The sequence below is a fragment of the Trachymyrmex septentrionalis genome, unplaced genomic scaffold (assembly GCF_001594115.1).
Source record: "Trachymyrmex septentrionalis isolate Tsep2-gDNA-1 unplaced genomic scaffold, Tsep1.0 scaffold70, whole genome shotgun sequence".
NCBI classification, from domain to species: Eukaryota; Metazoa; Arthropoda; class Insecta; order Hymenoptera; family Formicidae; genus Trachymyrmex; species Trachymyrmex septentrionalis.
In genome coordinates this window covers 2496450-2518535 of record NW_017305885.1, presented here as the reverse complement: position 1 = coordinate 2518535, position 22086 = coordinate 2496450, and the positions used below count along the sequence as shown (strand labels likewise).

At 37.8% G+C, this 22086-nt stretch overlaps 1 protein-coding gene across 1 annotated transcript in view; it reads left to right on the top strand.

Annotated features, from left to right (window-relative positions):
• Positions 1 to 2794: 2794 nt before the first annotated feature.
• The window catches only part of LOC108753685 (protein Wnt-6-like), a 38376-nt gene continuing 19084 nt past the window's right edge, over positions 2795 to 22086 (top strand). Inside the window, exons 1-2 of the mRNA XM_018495511.1 lie at positions 2795 to 4245; positions 20101 to 20321. Coding sequence (XP_018351013.1) covers positions 4178 to 4245; positions 20101 to 20321 — 289 coding nt within the window. The 5' untranslated portion in view covers positions 2795 to 4177. The remainder of the gene's footprint in view (positions 4246 to 20100; positions 20322 to 22086) is intronic.

The window sequence follows — 22086 nt, the reverse complement described above, 5'->3', positions numbered from 1 at the left end:
CACGCAAACACACACACACACACACACACACACACACACACACACACACACACACACTAATATTACAATTAAAATACAAATAATATATTGTTATATACTATATTATTAATAATATAGTTATATTTTTGATACAGTAAAATTTATTTTAATTCTCATTATCAACGATTTCAATACAATTTTCTTCTACGAAGACACTATTATTGTCTGTTTGAGCAAACTAATTTGCAGTTTGTTATTCCAACTATTATTCTGAGAAATAACGGGAAATGGTCGTGACATCGAGAACTGTTGCTCGTAAAACTATTCGGTCAACGAAGTAATTGACCCGCGACTTCATGAACAAACTTTATTGAGCGGCCGATCTAACAATTAGGCCAATCGTTTCGATCAATGCTATAACCTGTATGGTCGATGGTACGGAAATGATTAATTAAGGACTCTTAATTATAATTAAGCTTTTCTTAATTTCATTAAACGCACAAGGTTCTCAAAGTCGATTATTATTTATTTTAAGATTCACATATTTTGATTATATAAATGATAATCCGTTAGATTTAAATCAGCGAATTCTCCAATTTGACTTGCCTATTAGCTAGATGTGATTGCTATTATTGCGCGAACGCGAGACTAGCTGCATAGACGATATAAAATATCGTCATGTATAGCGCGGCTGTAAACATATTCCTAAGGGCTATAATTACTGTACGTTCCGGCGTAATGACGACTGTTAAAAGGCTGAACGCTGCTACCGAAATAGAACGCTGTTAGCAGTAGAAGCAGACGCAGCAGAAGCTGCATCTATTACTAGGCCGTAGTCTGGTGTAATAGAATTCGGAGCACTCCGATACACACTCGGAACGACGAAGTGTTCGGGAAGGTATACCGGTAAAGGCTACGGCCGCGAGCGCTCGCGGCTTTGTCGTGGCGGCGGAGATGAAAAGGATGTAGCGAGCCACACGCCGACAACTTAAGCCCTCAATAGCCCTCTACGATGGTGCCCACAGCGTGTACCGAAGCCATGATATGGTGGGAGGAGGCGAGGTAGGAGCAGGTCGCTGGTCGAAAGGAGGAAGAAGCGAGGGAGAGACGCGAAAGGACCAGTCGTGACGAGGTGGCGGGACGAAGGGAGACGAGGCATGAGACGGCTACCGAGCGGAGAGCTCGCCTTCACAAAGCATCAGAATGGGACTTACTGGGGCCCCGTTATTAGTCCTTACTTGCTTCGTATTCGTATTGGTAGGGCCACGAGGGGAGATCGGATCTCTCGCGTCGAATCGCACACACGAGCCGCTCTCGTGTATCTCGTGAAGGTGAACGGCGACACGGAAAATGTCAGGATCATCACCGATACCTGCTTTTCTTGTGGCGCTTCTCAACCTGAAAATTCATCATCCGGTAAAAGAGTTTTCTTTGTCGCGCTACTATTGGCGAAGAGCGATGAGAAGGAGATGGGATAGTGACACGTCGGATGAAATTCACTTGACAGAGCGCAACAAACTTTTTATTATGGAAATGAGAGGATAGGATAGTAGTGGAGGGATAAGAGATATATTTAAGCATTAAATCGATCTCCGGATAATCTTTCAATGAAGTTCTTTATTTTTAAGACAGTAAAATCATAGTATGTATTTTGTTACGCTATAAAACGATTTGTCCAGGAATGATAAAAATTTCATATTTTTTTAGTTTATTGGTGCAATTTTATTATAAAATAAAGTTTTTTTTGTGCAAAATATTCCTCTACACACATTTCTAAAAGATGTACCTTACAGACATCCAAAGGACATTCTACGTTCTAAGGATGTTCCTAGGACGTTCCTTGGATGAAACATGTAGGTTACTATAGACATTTCTAAAAATGTAATCGCCAATATTTAGACTATATCAATGGCTGAGATATTTTAATAAGCAAAATAAGGACTCTCAACAATTAAAATAGCTAATAGAGGAAAACAAAAAAAGTCGAGCATGAAAACTGATATGTAATACCTATTTTACAAGTACAGCGTAGTTGTATGTGGTTGTAGTAAAAATTGATCAACACTTTATAGAATGGGCACACAATTATAAAAATGGGAACACAATTATAGAATGGGCTTTAGATGAATATATTAAAAGTACAAAAATAATCTACGAAAAAATTACATGTTTCAGCTCATTGTTGAATCGTCCTCAGATCGAGGTATTTTAGTACATTTCAATACAATTTTAGGATTGTGATTTTAATGACTCATATTTCACTTCGCCCAAATTCATAATATAAAGCGCTTTTTCTAAAAGTTTCAATCTTTAGATTCGATATATTTTATCACGCCATAAAAATTCGTTATACGCGCAGCATACGCTGCATCATTTTTTAAAGTCCTAAAGGCCATGCTATCTCATTGCGACCTGTTAATGATTTCTGACCGCTATTATTCATCGCGCAGCATCGCGTCTATCACCTTGACATCGCGCGTTCGAGTCCGAGACGTCGGTCGCGCCTCCCTCCGTGAGATCCTAGGCAGCGCGGCGCGAGAGCAGAGAGGATCCGACGACCGGGCCTCCTCGTGTCGACGGGTTCCGTAGGCGAGTTAAAAGAGGAAAAGAGGGGCTCGGTTGCGTTTCGTTGCCGCCGAGCGGCGCTCACCTGCCTAGTCCGCAACAGTCTCGTACGGTTCGCTCCGGCCAGGAGCCTCGCCAGCGATCGCAGACGGCTGTACCTCGCTGTCTCCCCTACCATCTGGAGATTTTTCCACTTACGCCAGACTTTCTCACAGGTTTTCCACCCTTCTCCCCCTCCCCCTCTCCCTCCCTCCCTCTCTTATCTCCGTTATTTCTGTCCTTCTGTTGGTTTCCCCTCTCGTTCTCGTTCTCGCTTATAATTTTACACGTTTTACACGAAATTCGCGAATCTACTTTTTCTGATTGATCCGTCCAATCTACTCGAAGAATCTTCAATATCTTCGTGGGAGACGGTCCCTTTCACGAAGATCGACGTTTTTCGCGACGGCGAAGTCGAAGATGCACCCGCCGCGGACGTCGGTGGCGATGGTCTCGCGACGACGGCGATGGTGATGGTTGTTGTGGTGGTGGTGCTGGTGCTGGTGAAGAAGAGGAAGAAGAAGAAGAGGAAGAAGAAAACGGAATATATTGGTGGGGGCAGCTCTTCTCTACTCCCCAGAGCTCTATTGGTGGGGATAAGGCAACACTCAAAGATTGTGGTGACGTAGTTCTGGCAGGAACGCGATGCGTTTTTGTTCACGTATCAAGAAAAGAGGACTTTATTACGCTTCATCTGTAGCTTATAAATAGTTGACACTTTTGGGAAAGAGGAAGAAAAAGAACAGACGGAAGTAAAGAAAGAGAGGAGAAAGAAGAGAAACATCAGGTACTTTGACAGACAAAGAGGAGAAGGAAGAGGGAGCCAGCGGGTGCATGAGAAGGACAGAGGGTGGCTGGGGAGGGGGAAAAAGAGGGGAGTAAGTGGTCCAAGGGACCGGAAGTCAGTGCTCCTCTTCCGGGTCTTTCTTGAATCGCGAGCTCCTTTTTCGCGGTCTCAAAGACATGTCTCTTCCAACGAAGGGTATCTCCGATCGCCCTCGAGCATTTTCAGTGCGATACGATCATGAAGATCAAGTGTTCACCGCGATCGTCATGGCTACGTAATCTCGGCATCTTCGCTTTGCAAAACGTGTCGAGAAACGCAACATCAAGAATAATTCTTCGATGAACGATTAAGGACGAACAATTTTGCAAGTATATCCGCAAGTAATGATCATCAACGTTCTTCAACGTTCTTCTGTATCGATCCTGAAGAAATATGTTCCATGCGATCAGAAATGATCTGAATCAATGACAGTTTCAAAAGGAATCAGCGGTTTTTGTATGCGATGATCTACGTTGCAATGTCGGGTTTTACTGGACCACACGATAAGGGAGTTGCGCGGTAGAGGGGACAGTGCGTACAGTTTGCGTGCCAATCTTTGGCCACGAGGTGCATTCGGAACTGAAGAATACGTACTGGTGAACTCGCGGCGGTTCGCGGTCGACTCGTCTTTGCAGCCGGACACCGCACCGGTGCGCTCACACGAACACCACCGTCGCAATCGACTATTTCATCGATCGTCAGTGCGCAGAGCGGACAAAGGAAACGTAATCGGTGATCGATTCGAGGGTGTTATTAGGTGCGAAGGGGATGGAGATGCGCCCCGTTCTCGTGGCGATCTGCCTCCTCCTCGTCACCCCCATCACCGGCTCTTTCTGGTGAGTGACAATTTTTCCCTGTGATCTTTCTTTGTTTTGCTATAAAAATGCATTGTTAAATTTTAACAAGATTGTTTACATTGGATTTATATGAAGTTAATAATAGCGAAATCTACAGTAGATAGAATTAAGACTGCGGCACAAAAAAAAACGTAAGGTAGTAAATGAATAAGCCAATCAGAATAGAGACGTAAGGCATTAACGTAAGCAGTAGCAAATCCATAATGTTGATTTAAATTGTTTTTTTTCCCATAACTCTTTTAGTTCAAAATTTTTATTTACTCACTATCTTTTTAATTACTCTTTTGCTTAACAAAATAATCATTGCCGTAATAGTAAATGAATAAATAAATAAATAAATGTACATATATAAATTGCATTTTTATATGTGCATGAGAAAGAGAGAGAGAGAGAGAGAGAGAGAGAGAGAGAGAGAGTGTTGTACTTGTCTAATTGAAGGTATCTATTATAAATAATATATTATAAGCAATCTTTCGATTAATGTTTGAGAAATCATATTTAAATACAAGTAATGTTACACAAACACACATTATATACACACATAAAAAGCAGACGAATATACATACACACGCACACACACACGCGCGCCCCCCCCACACACACACACGAATAAGAATTTCATCACATCCGGTTCATAAACTTTTTGTGAAATCCTCTAGAACTTATGAATTCGAAACATTCCTGACTCTAGTATTTTTAAAGTAATTATCTTAATGATTATCTTAACCAGCAGTGACAGTTGTCTGCGGTAGGAATAATAAACGCGTTTTCGCTTCCCTCGTCAAAATTTCCCCAAAAGGAGATAAAGAGAGAAGAGCTTGTCATGTCCTTGGCGCCGGTACATGTGGTGGTTATAAAAACGAGAGTTAAAAAGACATAAGTCATTTATGCAACATAGTAGTCTTCCCCATGTTTAGATAAGAAAATGGGAATATAGAACAAATATTTCTTGCATAATTTAAATCTTACTTATTTCAACGAACACACACAATTGCGAGCTTTTCTTGCGAGTTCATTAGATCATCATAGATTTATACACAATTTTTTCTTCTTTACTCAACTAAACTTCCGTATTGTGACGACTCTTCTTGACAAATTATCGTTCTTGTATTTGACACTAATATTGATTGCTATATTTTCGATTGCATATTTGTATCCAATCATGACACACACAAGCGCTGCTATGATATTACACTTATATGGATACGAAATTGTCGCTTTGGTTGCATTTTAACGCCAATACTCGGTGAACGTGAAGAACTAACGAGTGCTCCAGTTTCGAGGTACGTCATCTGGGTTATCAATTACGTCGCGCGTTACACGCACGTAAGATGAGTAATGGCGCTATAAATCCTCCTTTGGTAGTTATTCGTGCTCTTATAAGCAAGCTCCGTCTTGAGATTTATGACTTCATTTTGTGCTACGTAAATCGCTCAATATTGACGATGCAAAACGCTTCTTTAAATATATCTTTATTTCTGACTTCACATTAAGAAAAATTTCTGGAAAATGAACGAACCAGTAGATTCTGATTATATCAATCAGCATTTCGGTCATAATTAAACATCTGGTTACTTGTACGACTAGAAATTTTGATTGACATGATAAGAATTTTTCATTTTCAGAAATTTTTCATTGCAAGAAAATTTATTTTTTATTACGCTATACACTTATTAAGTTGTACTCTATTCTAATTTATTTCTAAACTACGCTGATAACATCGATTGATAGAAGAAATACCGAATAGAGGAATACTAAATAGAGGAAATACTAAAATATCGAACGTAGTAATTATTGTAACGCGAAATCACGTGACAACATTCAGTAGCTACGGTTGAATCCTAATTATCTCGACGAGTAATAATAAATTATTCGGTAGCGTGACATTTTGCTGTGTACTTCACTTTGTTATGTAAATGTTTGCATGGTGATAGAACGTTATCGTGCCCGTGTCACTCGGGATTACAGCATCCGGAGACGGACTATATCGTATTATCTAGCGTAGTGTGAACTTTATGCATATATCAACAAGATGAAATTAATTCAATTATGTACTGAAATACCCATTATAAAATTAATTACTACATAATTAACTTTGGTGCCAATCCTAATGTAATATATCCGAGGGTTTTTTTTTATTTTGCTATGCTATAACCTGTTTATTAATGAAGATACATGCAGTTATTTATTACCGTTATATTTCTTGATATCTGGTGTTTTGATTGAAAAAAATTTATTATAATACATTCATTTTTACGCGATATTTTTCACAATACTCAGTCTGGTAGGTACGTGAGAAAACGAGAGTAATACCGAAGGGTTAAGATTATTAAGCGATTATTAAATTAATCATATATATATATATATACACTGATTATATAAAATTTTTTTATAATTAAGAATGAAATATTTTTGTGAGTATACATTTATAACGGGACGAAGGAAGTTTTTTCGCAGGAATGAGGATAAACTCCTTCTCTCTCTCTCTCTTGAGACTGGTTAAATATTTGTTTCCGATTTAAGGCGGATTTCTGTATCCTGACGATACTGTGAGTCCGCACCTTGTTGCTTTCTGGCTCGCTTACCTGTCGCAGCCGTCGTTCACGGCGTGTTTGATAAATATATTAGGAGGATGACGGTTTGTGTTTCGATAACAGGTACTTAACGGTCAGACTGGAAACTCTTCGTTCTTTCTTTCTGCGTGCTTCGTTCATCATCTGCGAGTTAATCTGCGGCTACTATCGCGCATGAAGACACGTGTCGCACCGTTTTATCCACTTCAGTAGTTATCGCGGCGCATACCTCTGCCACAAAATTCAATCTATAAATCTTATAAATCTATTAGAGCAATGCACTGGTTTGCAAGATTGTATCTACAAGTTGGAAGATTTATTTCTCTGTCATGACATTTCGACGTTATTAAAAATAACATACTTATTGTATATTATACGTTTATTTTGATAATGAGCACTGCGAATGTGCAATATACAAATTCTTTGCTATTTCAGAGTATTCATCAATTAATACGCATTGCTTTCATATGAATTTATTGGCGTATTAAGCACGTTGACTTAAATTCTCTAAATTAAATGGCGAAATCTATAAATATTTTCTACAGAATCGACGAAATGTCATTTTTGCGATCCTTATTCCTACGGAATGTTACTCCTGCTCCAAAAATATTGCGGGTATCATAAATCAGTCGCTCGTACGACCGTTCGTCATCGAGTCGCGCATTACGTCCTTTTCGCGAATTCTCGTAGGGCCCGCGAGGACCCGGAGCTCCGATTATCCGATTGGAACCGGATTCTCTTTCGTCGATCGGCATTCCTCGGTTTTTTCGCGACGAATACTGCTCTATCTTCCTCTCGTTCCCTTCTACTCGCGCGCTACCGCGTCCTTCTCACGCGGTCCTCTGGGAACGAAGGGACTTGCGGAGGAACCGAAAGAGGATGGGCGATTCACGAAGGGACAAAGACGACCAAGTGGAGGAGTAAAGAGGTAAAGAAGTGAGCGAGGATGGACAATGGTCTCGCTCAAAGCGTCACCCGTAAATCTCGTTGAGAGCGTATAATTTGTAAGTCGGCAGGAGCCCCCTCGTCCTCTTCGTCTTCCGTCGTCCTCGTTGTCCTCCAGCAACCGTTGCCTGCGTTTCTTCCCTCTTAGGATATATACGGAGTTGGTTCCACGTTCTTACCCAGCAATCGTATGTCCCTCGACGACTCGTGCACTTCTTCGAAGTGCTGAACGCGATACTGTCGATTTTTGTTACAATGTGGAAGAACAATACGGTGAATCGTAAAATTATCAGATAGTACTCTTCAGCTTCTGTGGTATCACTTAAGATGAAATTATTGTAAGTTACGAGGTAACGCTTTCCTTCAATTGTCAAGTAGATACTGAAAGATGCGTATCCTTTAACTAACTGTTGCGCATGCATGTGCCGTTTTATTCTGAAAAGGGAAGAGGTGCGGATTTTGTGTATATAATAATTATTCCGTAAATATTAAAACTGTGTAGATGAGATCTATAAGATTGGTATATTATAAGTTTTCTTTATTTCAGAATGTAAGTCGATTGACGTTTTGTAACATATTTACAAAGAAAAAAAACTAGCGTTTGATATGAAGAGGCTAATTGTTACACCAATTGAGCGCAACAAAACATCATTTTTAATGGAATGTTTTTGCCTACGGCTGTTTTTTTTAACTCTATATTTTCAGATTAATATAGTATTTTAGATAAATCGCCTATCTAGCCGATGATTGCACGGTTTAGCATTATAGTTTCACGATTTTTCCTCGCTGTTAATCTACGATCTCTGCACGAGTTCCGTTAAATTTTTACGGGCTTTCCATGAAAAATTACCTTAGAGGATTACCATAATTACCAATTACGCCACGGACCATTCTGATTTTCATACGAGGTGGGCGTCACGTTTCGCATTAATAAGCACCCGCTCGGTTGCACGCGCGCCTTCACGCGTTGCTTCGTGGCTCCGTCTCCGCGAGCGACGCGATCGAGCGGCGGATAGTCGCGCGCGATCGATCGCAGGTGCGTGGCACGCAGACAGGTTCGAGAACGCGCGCGATAGATCGGTCGGCCGCCGATGTATCGTAACGGCAAGTCTCGGCGATAATACGATAGCGGGCTCGCGAACCCGGCCAATGGGCCGAGGTGGGCAGTCCGCGGCTACCATCCCGCTGGTTGGACAACTCGATCCGCTCCCCCACGCTCCCACCTGGACCATTCTCTCTCGTTCTCTCTCACCTGCTGGATATTCATAATCATATAAGACCGCGCTCACCGCGTGCGTGAGCACGCATGCGCTTAGATCGTGTATGCATCGGCGATCGGCAAACTTACGAGCTGTAGATTGCGAACGGCAGGTGGATTTATTTATTTTTAAAAAATCCAGCGTGTGTATGCAATTAGGTAAGCTTGTATATCGACGATGACGAGCGGCAAGAAGCGACTAGCACTAGCTAAAGTAACTGGTGTATATACATGTACTTTGAATTACTGATATTTAGTAATACTTCTGAAACTTCGTTTAAACTTTTAGAGACTTTAACTTTCAGATTTTTAAAGTGCAAATATGAAATAAATTGATTTTTACGTATTTAACATAAGGGTTTCTGATAAATTGTATTTAATATAAAAAATTTAAGAAGGCAGTGTTGTAAATATATTTTTTTATTTTATTAATTATACATATATTTATATATAATTTACATATACGTATGTGTAAGTGCAAAAAGTATAAAGAGAGAATATTTAAAAAAGAAAAACTTAATTTTTAAAAAGTAAATATTATCCAGCGAAAAATGAGTCATCGAATTGATGTCGAATCGATATAAATTCGATGATTTTAACATCAATTTGACATCGATTCGATATTTAATTGATGATTATTTCTTGTTGGATAATTACCAATTTATTCATAAGGAATAAAATAGATTGTATGTGTCTTAAAATTATATATACCAAAAAAATGAGTATTAATTATACAAAATATATCATCTGAAAAATAAGCGAATAATTAAAAATTGTTGTGCTGTTTGAATGGTCAAAAAGTATTGTACATATTTCTACGACGAATTCGTAGGCGAGAAATATAGCTTTTAAAATCAGGAATTATGCGAAGCTCATTTGTTTATGTTAGAACAGAATAAAATTGCTAATTAATGTTTATTTCTTATAAGTTAGACTTTTTTTTATAACAAACTTCTTTGTACGAATACTTTTTGCTCTTACTGTATACTCGTATATAAATATATGAAGAATGCAAAATCGTTTCTTAACATACTGATAACAGTTCGGTAGCTCGCAACTAGTGATTTATCATTTGCCAATATAGATTCGCGAACGTCAATGGAAATTAGTGTTGGAAAGATTAAATTAGATTAAATTAAAATAAATTTAATTACATATTCTTATATACTGTCTATAATAATTTACGGCGCGTCTTGCGCGGAAAGGCATACTTTATAACATGCTTCTAATGAGTATTATTAGTTCAGATAGCGCGTAATAATTCTTGATTACTATAATTACACGATGTATGTGGCTGATCGTGTCAATACGCGAGCAGTGACGCTGGCGCTAAAGCGGTCTTAATCATAGGTACGAGTTTTATTCTCAGAACATGCCAAGCAGGATCTGCATCTAAAATATCATAAACTGACGATATTTTTCGTTTAATGTATTCGTAATTATTCAATTAAATATATAATTCCCCCCCCCTAGATTTACAACTTAGATATGATATTTACATATTTTGTTTGTAATAAATAAAAAATTTATAGAGCAAGGATATTTTGAATATTTATAGATTTGCGATTGTGAGATTAATGAATGAAATATTGCAGATATTTTTTGCCACGAAATATTTTCTGTGTATAGATGATGAAATTCTCAATGTTCATATTCGAAGAAGGTTCGTTGCAGTTATACGGTGTCAACGTAAACAGTAAACACGCATAATTCATCCCCTTTTCATCTTCTTATTTCTCATATGCTTAATATGCGTTCGTCGCTGCAGCTATGAGATTTCTGCGAATTAAATATAGTGCCTCGAACTTTTTCCAGTCACGAATACACTCGATCATTCGCGACCGAGGCGGTTGCGTTCCGGTACTTGCAAGATGGAAATACGATAGGTGCATAACGCACGTATTCATGTGCGCTACGCATGCCAAATTAATATATGCGTACACGTAGAATGACATTCCAACGAGAACTGCATTTTTCAGTAAGAGTGTTATTTGTTAACATTAAATATAATACAGTTTATTTAATATGAACAAATTGATCTCTACTAATTGTTTTATTTTGAGAGCTAGTATTAGTATTAAAATTAGTATTAATATTAGTATTAAAAAAAAAGAACAATGACGCAGAATATGTCTTTGTACAAAGGATTCGCTTCCAGGAGTGCCAAGCGGTCATTTAACGGTGGTTGTAATAAGCAAAACCGCTCGTCGGTTATCCTATAATTACGACCGTTTCCGTCGGTTTATGGTGACACTCACCATAAATTCGTCGCAGTAAGATGAATCGTAAAACGTTCGCGGGTGATAATAGCGAGAATCTGGTACTCTAATTATGGTTTTGTCGACGCTTTAATAATACCGCAATGTTTCCAGTGATTTTAATTGAAACAGATGCAAATCTTTTTGCAGCGGGATTTAAATTTGTGTCTTTTTCACTGCTGTTTAATCTCATTCTCATTAAGAACTGATAATTACTATTCAGTAGGTATTTTGATTTTGACTTAAAATATTAATATAAACTTATGGAATTGTTTAGGACATTTTTAGGCGCTTATTTACTGGGGCTAAGAACGTTCTAAAATTTTCAGTATAATATTTCCTAAACATATATCTCATATAGTATATCCTAGGATATTCAGGACATATTCAGGTTCATCTTAAGGTAACATATCTAATATCCATCAATTAGTAAAATATTATTGTATATGTTCTTAGCATATGTTAAAAAGTTTATAGGAAATAATTGACATATTGCGATACTAAATATTAAAATATAATCAATATATTGCATTGAAAACAAATTTCTATTAAGCCCACTTGTTTTAAAACAGGTTACAGTTTGCTTTTCGTAATGTCACAGATTTGATTTTTTTTTTTTTTGGCAAGCCGGCACGCTAAAGAAATGCTCGATTTGTCACGACACGGGGCGTGTCAATCATTGCTGGGTCAAAATACGGTGAGCATAATAACGGCAGTGAGCCGGCAATGACACGGATATCAGAAACGGGGTGGTTAACGACGGGTGTCCGCGGTTAGGAAATGAGGCCCCTCCCCAGCCTTCGTGCTTGCACACTGGCTCCTCTCTTTGCGCGAAATGCAGCATGGCGTGACGCAACAACACGCACCACGTGCGGGCCACGCACAATGCTCGTAATAATTTCTCTCCTTCTTTCGCGCTATCGCTTTTGTTTATTTCTACCATTTCTTTTCTTCCTTTTTCTTTCTCTTCCTCTGTCGACGTCTCCTCTCTCTCTCTCTCTCTCTCTCTCGTTGTATTCCTCGCCTTGACCTTCCCGAGCTTCCCTTGGTCCTGCTCTGGTACTGTCGTTCATATACTACCGTGCCTATAAATGATTTACCGGACGTTTCCCCTATAGAGTACCGGATTGGTCATGGTTTCGCTGCGCCAATAGTACGGTGTTAATGCGACTTTATGTCGGGCGTGAATGAGTACACGGCTCTTTTTCAATATATTTTAGCCCTCAGTCATTCTTTTCTTATTTATATCTTTATTTTCATTTATTTATTTATTACATTGTCTCCGTAATTAACATATATAATTGAATAAAAATCATTATTAGATATTCGGAAGTTTCTGCTATACGATTCTATGTTTAAATTATGTATATTCTTTAAAGTACATTTGATCAAATAAACAATTTTGTAAAGGATACCGTTAATTAGTCCTCACGAAAGGTGCAGATTTTATTTATTTATTGACACGTATATTTTCTCAATGTTGCATTTATTATTAATATTCGATCAATTCAAATGATGCAATTAATATTTCTGGAATGTATATCCGTCGGACGTATTGTATTTTTGTCGTGATGTTGTCATGGGCCACGATTAATTTTGATGGAATGTCGTTAAAGAGGAAGAGAGAGAAGAGAGAGAGAGAGAAAGAGAGAGAGAGAGAGAGAGAGGGGGGGGGGTGTACCTCTGAATGGTTCAGACATACCAGAAAAAGAATTTGAAATTGTTTTAGTGGCGCGTGCAGGGTGCATCTGCTATGTACGGAATTTTAAGACCCCATCACTATCACAGATTGGTGCTCGAACTTTATCAGTCAACTCCCAATATCGGTTTTATCAAGGCAAACGCATACCACGCATAATTCATTACGGTAGGCGCAAACTCGCGCATGAATTCCGAGTCTGAAGAAGCTGATTAAAAATTCGCACAATGTGGGCGAGACCGCAGGTTTTTTTCTCTTTTCTCTGGACGTTCGATCCAGTGTCCAGGCTTAAACGGAGCACGAATTCTTTGAGGTTCACCAAAAAAAACTATCAAAAATGTAACCTAGTCTCGATGACCCTTGCCATCAATTTGTTCGGGACATTCTCAGGCGGAATCAACTTGCTCCTTTTTCCATCCGTGAATCCTCGTTGGATTTACGATTCCGTATTACTATATGGTTCTGGCTCTTATTTCTTTGGCGCTTCTTCATCTATAATTATTGTAAATTTAATATGTCGTATATTACTGTAATAAAATAGTATCAAGGATATCTAATCGATATAATTTAATTATGAGGAAGATTATTTTAGCGAAAGAAGAGTAGAGAGTATAACGTTGTTTGTAGCAGATAAGGAAAATTGAGACAAAACATGCTAACTTGCATAAACAAAATAAGAAATAATTTTATCTTGCAAGATTTATAGCACCTTTTTGACAAGGTGCATATAATTTGTGACATGGCTTATAAAGGAAATTTATGATGGTGGTAGATAAATGGATAGATTTAATGAATTCTTGTAGAAAAGTGAAAAATAAACTCATCCTTATACAACATTATATGCTTATAAGAGGCTGAAAAATTATACAATGTATATATTAACTTTTTATAGATATATTTGCTAACTTAATTTAAATTTATTTTTTCCAAATATCTGAAGAATGTCGTAATTTTTTATTTTTAGAGAAAATTTAAGTTTAAAAATATATTTATCGCCAAGTTGAATTTTTTAGCGGACATTTTTTGATCGACAAGGTGACGATCGCGATAAAAGTGAGTTAAAGTCGAGAGAACGGAATGAAACGAGAATGTGAAATCAGCACGCGCCAGGAATCACTTTATATATTATATATAGGCATATATAAGCTCAGTGATAGAGTGGCTTCGTTCCGTCGTAGTCCTTTTCGTCATCTGCATGGCCCGACGCCGCTGTCTGCTTCACGTCGTCGAGCAACAAGACGATGATTTAGATTGAATGCGCATATTTAGCAGCCACGAGTTGTTGTGACTTTCTACTTCCGCTCGCTATTAATTCTTTCATAAATTGTTGTCCCTCTCCCGGCTCCTGCATCTCGTTTCAGATATGTTTTTAATATGCTTATCGAAGATACTTGCGATAGAATTTACTCCATTTTTTGCGTGAAGAAAATGATTTTTATCTATAATCTTATTTAAATGATTTTAAGTCGAAATTCTTCCTTCAAATATATTGATTTATATTATATAAGTAACATCTCTTGCGATTGGGTGAAAAAGATCGCAGTAAAGCTCTCGTTTCTTCCCCTACCTCAAATGCTGCATAAGATAGATGAAGGCTATAATAACGTTCTTGGTCGCGAGATTTCCAATTTTCTTTATAGCATCTTCCTATTTCATATATTATATATATTTTCATTTGAACTGTGCAAAGTATTCGAGGAATCTGCCAGTGGGCCTATCAACTCGTTTTCTCTTTCATTCCTCTTCTCTTGCTTCTTTACGGGGACTTTCTCGTTGAAGCGATCTCTCTTCTTCTTTCCGTCCGTTCTCTATAAGATGTTTCTCTCTTTCTCTCGCGAATCTTTTATTTCTCCGCCTGCCTCTCCATTCGTCGCTCGTTCTGCAAACCGGCCGGCCGAAAGAGGCCAGCAACGTTGCTCTCTCGTCACTGTCTATCTGAGCAGACAGCGTGGAGCTGCCTTCGAGCAAAGTGAGGGCGTCTAATGAGGCAATAAATAAGTCGACCGCCCTAACCGGCCTCTCCACGCTTTTCGTTCGCGACGACGTGTCCATCCTCAAGTTCTTTTCTTGCCTCCGCGTACATAAGGTGGGGCCGATCTCCTCGATTCTAGTCGAGAGATCCTCTTCTCCTCCCCGTCGAACGTTCCGCTGGCTCGATTGTCGTCGATTAAACCGAGTCTTCCCTCGTTTTTTCGTCTAGTAGCGGATCCCGAGATGCCTTTTTGCGAGGGCTGCCTTGCAAGAAAAGAAGCACAAGCGAGTGACGGGACTGTTAAAGATCGTTGCGCATATATTCGATACGTTGAATTTTGTTAATTTAAAAAACGATGAGCTAGCGATGTGCTCGTCTAAATGCGATCACTATTCCGTGACGATGTATTACACTGCTGCGTAATGAGTTCTCATAATTAGATATTTATGTGCACCGATATTGAAAAAGTTTATAGACAAAAAATTTATATTTACATAGAAAAAAAACGAATTTTCTGAAATACCTAAAAGTTATTCTTTAAAACTTGTAGAATAAATTTTATTCGGAAATATGAAATCTCACTTAAAAAAATTGAAAATTGAGCCACTTTTTTCAAAACTAGCTCAAATTTCATTTTTTAGAATGAAATTTCACTTCAAAGGACTTAGAGCATAGAAATAGGAAATGATTTTTTTACACTATCAAAATAATTATGTAGAACGTTTAAACTGATTGCTATAATGTCAAAGTCTTTTTGCGACATTGTTTATCATACTTGAATTCTTTTGCATAATTATTTTATGGTCCAGCAAAATTATTTTCAAATCTGCATCTATCTACATTTTTAGATACTTTAGTAAAATCGTTCTTTATAATTGTTGGCTATACGATATATACATACTACATTGATTTATTACTCGTCTAATTAAAGGATATATTTTTTTCAAGATTATGTAAAATACTAATACAACATTTTTTTTTAATTTTGATATTTTTGTTTCATATTTCTTATTAATTTATTTAAAATTTCTTATTTAATTTATTTAAAATTATTTATATTTCACTAATCTCTCTCCATCTCGAATGATGCGAATAAAATTGGCATATGTTAGTCTGTGGAAAGTTACGAAATCGCAATCGACAGATGGAAGACGAATGGCAACGTATAGTTCCTGACCACTCCAATTCCCATTAACTTGCCTCTGGCGATATTAATAGATGTGAGTGCGAAACATTCGCATAAGCGGCGCTCGTCAAAAGCGTGTTTGCAATAACGCCATAACTTTATTATCCGCCTCGGGGATTGGTCTTTTAGTATCGACGCACAGCGGTTCTATCGTTTATTTGACTAACGGGGTAAGATGCGCGTGGCCACTAGGAAACGGTCTTTGAAGTTAAAAGGTCGGATAAACTCTGGGAAGTTGCCTCCGCCTTTATTTGAACATGTGACGTTTTTCCGACGAAAACTATCAATACGAATTATAGGCGCAATGAGAACAGAATAAATCATGATGAATTAACGAACCGCATTGGATTATTTTAACTTATAGTGTATTTTGATTCAATTCAACGAATACTATTATTAAATTCTTTAAATCCACAGGTTGCGAGAGAGATAGGAATCTCATAATTAATTAGTACCGTAATAGCGCTATAAAAAATTCACGGTAATATAGTTTATAGCTGCGTAGTAAAATCTTGGAATATGAATATTATATCATTAAAAAGTCAGAGATTCAACTTATACTTATGATATGAAATCTATAAAGTATATTACTGCTAGAAATAAAATACGTAAAGCACAATTTTCGAGATTTACATAAGACACAATAATCTGATAATTTATTTGAATACCCGTGTATAAAATTACGTATAAATGTTTATTATCTTTCCGACAGGCATATTCATTTCCTCTCTCTCGTAAAATTTACACAATGTAAGACATTTGAACCACGACAATAACCCACACTTAATACAATGTTTAACTTCTCATGTAGTTTCGCATACTGCAACTTCTCGGAATATAGCTATATCTATGTCGCTCGTCTATTATCTTGTGCCTAGTGGTTTCGTTGCATTCTCGTGTAGATTGATGCCCGGTCGAGAAATAGTACATACATGCGTTAATTCCAGGAAGATTTCGCAGCTTCTGACAGCTGGTTGTGATCTAAGAGAACTAGGAAATATGTGTAACATGGCGTCTTCCAATCCTTCTTCTTTCAATCGATAGTTAACCTGAAAAATATATTTGAGATTGTATGACAAAAAATTAGGAAGATATGTGAGGGGGAAGGAAAATGCAAAATATATTTTAACAGAGCTATAGAATATATTAGCAGTAATATTTGATAAATCGCGAAATATCCCTTATTGAGAATACATCCTGCTTGATTCTATATAATGCAATATGTTTTATACGAACGGCGTTTTCGTTACGAAGGCAGGATACCGTTTTCTTCGGAGAACCCTCGTAACAGATTGAAGAAGCTTCGGCGCTTGTCGTCCGTCAGACTCTATCGGGACCAAGGGCCTTAACAGGAATATCGACGAATCGAAGTTCCTGCGGCTTGTACTCTGTCAGTGGACCCGATCGTCCCGCGAGACATTACATGCGCCATATTTTGCTCCAACGAGAGCGATGCTGCTCTCCTTTTTTTCCCTCTTTTCTTTCTCTACCCCGTTCATATCTCTTTCTACCTCTCTGTTTCGCTCACGCGCGAAATCATTCCACGATCTCTCGATCGAGGGATTTCTCGTGAATTCTCGTCCGCGTATCATCTCGCGTATCATCTCCGTTCTTGTCGTCGTCATTCTCGGTTATAGTCGCCACTCGAGGTGGAATCCTCCTCGCCCAAATGACGATGTCACTCTCGTGCACGACTCTCCATGTCGTACTACCTTCGGCTTCTTATTCCTGTTCGTGCAGAACGAAAAGCAAGGAGAAGGGCAAGGAGGGAGAGGAGGCACATCGGGAACGGACGCCGTGGCGATGTACATGGGCGCGCGAGCAACCGTCCTTAACGGAATTATTGCCATTAAGGTCGTTGCATTCCCGAGAGGCCGTCGTGTACGCGCCCTGGCATCCTACCGACGCAGAACTAATGATCTTAATTAACGTTTCGTAACGAAGGTCGCCCGGACTGTCCTCTTTCTTCTTCTTCTTCTCCATTTCTCCCTCTTCCCTCCCTAACCCTTCTTGGGCCCCTACCGTTTCTCTTTTTACCTTTCCGTCTTCGTGCCCTTCGCGGGTCCGCGCTTCTTCCACCTCGTCCTTTTCCCCTTCGTCCTTCTTCTGGTACCTTTCTGCCTCCGAGTCGTCTTTCTCAACTTCGTAGTTCCCACCGCTCGTAGTTCACTCAGAATCCATTTCGCTTTTATTCTTCCTTTTTTTTCTACCCCCGGCGCAATCATCAACCTGTCTCTTCTCTGCTCTTTCTCTCTCCTCTCTCTTTACACCCTCTCGGCATACTCGTTCGTTCTTTCCGTTTCTACAGGGTCTTCCTGTACCTCCACAACATTTATTTCTTCTTGCTGTATGTCTTTCTTTTTCATTTGTAGGATTACGTCGCCACGAGTTTAATACACCGGAGCTTTAATTATCGTAATGGTGTTAGCGTGTTCAGATTCGATTGTCATACTTACTCCGTGATATACTTTTCCTTTTTTCTCATCTTCTTCGTCTTCTTCGATGATTTTTTCCCATCGTTATTCTCTCATGGCGCGGAATCGCAAATCTCATTTTCTTGTCTCTCACAAAGTTCCACCGTAGCTTCACGGAATACCATCATGATCTTATTCTTTGTCACCTTTCCGTCATTCCATACGATTTCAATCAATTATTGATTTTTTGTAATAAAGTTTTATGCGTTATCATTAAATGTTAGAGACGTTTAATATATACTTGAAGTGTATACTTGAAGAGGAAAAGAGAAGAGAAATAGTAACTTTCATTGGCATAATAATCTCACGTCGTGTCGACCTCAATTGCACGGCATCAATACAATTACTATAATTCACTCGTCGTTAGTAAATTACGTGTAATAAGGCTAACACCGCCACTTTTAGTAGCCACAATCGAATGAAACGTATACAGATCTTTAGCGCTTTTTCCTTGTTAATTTATTGCTCTATTATATAATTCGTTGCATAGTGCGATCTGGTTATTCGCGTAGCGAACACGAAAAATTAGTAGTATTAAAGAATTCGTTGAGAATGACAAATCTTCCGTGTTCAGACGATGTTAATGGGGTAAATCCGAATTCTCTGTAAATAGCGAAGCTCCGACTGATTTATGAGGCACGACGGTGTGCTTAAGGAGAAATAAATTCTGATCCAAACACGAGCGATTAATCGCGAGGATCAGGGCTGCGTCGAGGCATAACGCTCGTGCTTATAGAACCGAGATTCTATGGATTTTAGAAGGAATGGATAAGCATCACGAGAAAGGAGAGCTGCCGTTTAATCTCACGCGAGAGCGTTCCTTTTTCCACATTGCGCGCGGAAAGATATTGCGTAGTTAAATACCAGCAACTCGGCCGCAGGATTTGTAGCTTCCGTAAATTATTCTGACCGTTTTCCTCTCTAGCGCGTGTCGTGTCTTGAGGGAACGATGTTGCTTCGAGTTCCTCGCGGTTCGCACGATTATATTATTACTTTGAGTATATTGAGTATATTGAGTGCAGATAAGTTATATAATTAAACACGGAAGCGTTTAGATTGCTGCTATTTTTTTATCATTCAAGAATAAGTACGCATAATATACTATATGTATAATTACGTATAAATTTTTTATTTATATCTAGTATTTGTCTAATTTTATCGCTAAAAAATTATTCAATTAATTTGAATGATGCAAGAGATATGCATATGCATTTATAACAGTATTCTTATTTATTGATAATTTTTACTCTTTGAATCCTTTGGAGGAAAATTTTATTTTAAAGAGTGAAATAAATTCAGCCAGTCTTGAAAAAGAGTGGCTCAATTTTCAATCTTCAAGAGCGAGATTTCATTCTTTAGAATGATAATTCATTCTAAAAGTTTTAAAGAGTACGTATAATAAGGTATATTGAATATATTTAATATGTAATATGATATATTTAATCATATTTTAATTTTTGATTTTACAGGACTGTAGGAAGTCAGCTGGTGATGGATCCGATGCTGGTCTGTAAGAAAACAAGACGTCTGAAGGGAAAACTAGCTGACATTTGTCGTAAGGAGCCATCTTTGTTGAAAGAAATCGCGAAGGGTGTTCAAGTAGGCACTAGGGAATGTCAATACCAATTTCGAAATCGAAGGTGGAACTGTACGACCGTCAGGAGATCTCTCAAGAAGATTCTGCTCCGTGGTAAGCTTCATCGAGATATATATTATATAAATCAGTAATAATTAATTTCAGAGATTATTAAAGATTGAGGTTGAATAATTTGTATTATTCTTAATTTATTATATGATACGTTTAATATATAATGGGCTATTTCAACTGGACTATATATCTTTTTTCCATGTTTAAATGGATTTAAATTAAGAAATAAGTAATTTTTTTTACACTTTATAATTAACGAAGAGTATTTAAAGACCCGAACGAGGCCTTTGCGCACGTCAGACACTCGATCCCGTAAATTCGTGAATCCGGTTGCATTATTCGCAAATCATGGTCGCAAGGTCGAGCTATTCCAGGCCCCGGTCTCGCCCTCTCTTCGAGAAAGGGATCTTCGATCCTATGGTGCCCCTTTCAGGAGCGAGAAGGGGACCCGCGCACGACAATGCACACGCTAGTGGCAGATTACAGGGCGCTACTCGGTCGACATTAGGCGAACCGGATGTCGATTACACACTCCCCTACGGGGCCTGAGGGCGATTCGTTACGATTAAATGCCGGTGCTCGATCGGCACACCTCCAGAATGGGCTACCCCTTTAGGACCTTTAAGGACCTTTCTACGTGCGGGGCCTTTAAGAAGTCCCTCCGCGTGTGGAGCATGACGTTGACCACTCTATACCGATACGAGTGTATTAATGATCGTAAAACATGATGTATAACAATGATATTTTTATGTTTTCATTTAGGATAATGGATTATTATTCAATGAAAAATTATATCAAATTATTAATTATTCTTATATTGTTTTTACGTTTACATGTCTCTAAATTATATTTACATTAAATTATTTACAAAGTTTATTGGGGTGAAAAGAATATATAAAAAAGAAATGCAGTTTAAGTTAGAATTTATTTTTAAAGAAAAGGTAGGTGTCGATTTTTTTATTCGATTTTTTATCTATTCTTTATATAACATATATTTTGTATTCAAATATTTTATGATGCAATTTCATTTTATTGTATTTATAACTTGGACAGGTCATGGCGTTTTTTTGTATCTTAATGTTAAGTATGCCTTTTTCGAGTTAGGATACATTACGGACGAATAAGTAATTATTTTTAAATTTAACCTTAATGAAACATTCCAGATATATATAGTCTGTTTCGGTGGCTAGAAAAAAGATAATAACTACTCTCTTTAATGTTAGGACCATTTCGATGGGTATACAACTATAAAATCAAACTGCAAGGTGTCACAGTAAATAGTAGTGTGTGATAATATGATAATAATGATAATGCCACCGTTATTACCAACAAGAGAATACTTAACTGATCGGAATGTTGAGAAATCAAAGTTCCACGAACTACATTATTATAGCTCGTTTATGTCATATCCGCGTTCATGTCATTATTATCCGTTAAAAAATTGCTTCTTTTTAACTTCCTTCTTTCTTTAGCAATTTGCACAAAAAACCTAGCATAATTCCTGAAATAAAAAAAAAGAAGTTTACCTTGTTGAAAATTATTCGTATAATCTCGACACAGCGTTTTATAATATATTTTATGAGATTCCAAAATTTTATAGAATACAATTATTTTCAATAAAAACAATTTTTAATAGAATATTTTTAAATAAAAATAATTAATATGATAAACGAGAAAATATCTTCGTATTCTTTGTCGAGATGTCAGATTTCTTAATTTTTAGTTATATGATATATTAGGATTAGGTATTAGCAAGTTTATATACAGTTATTTCCATTTTGAAAGCATTTACTTTTAATATTTTTTA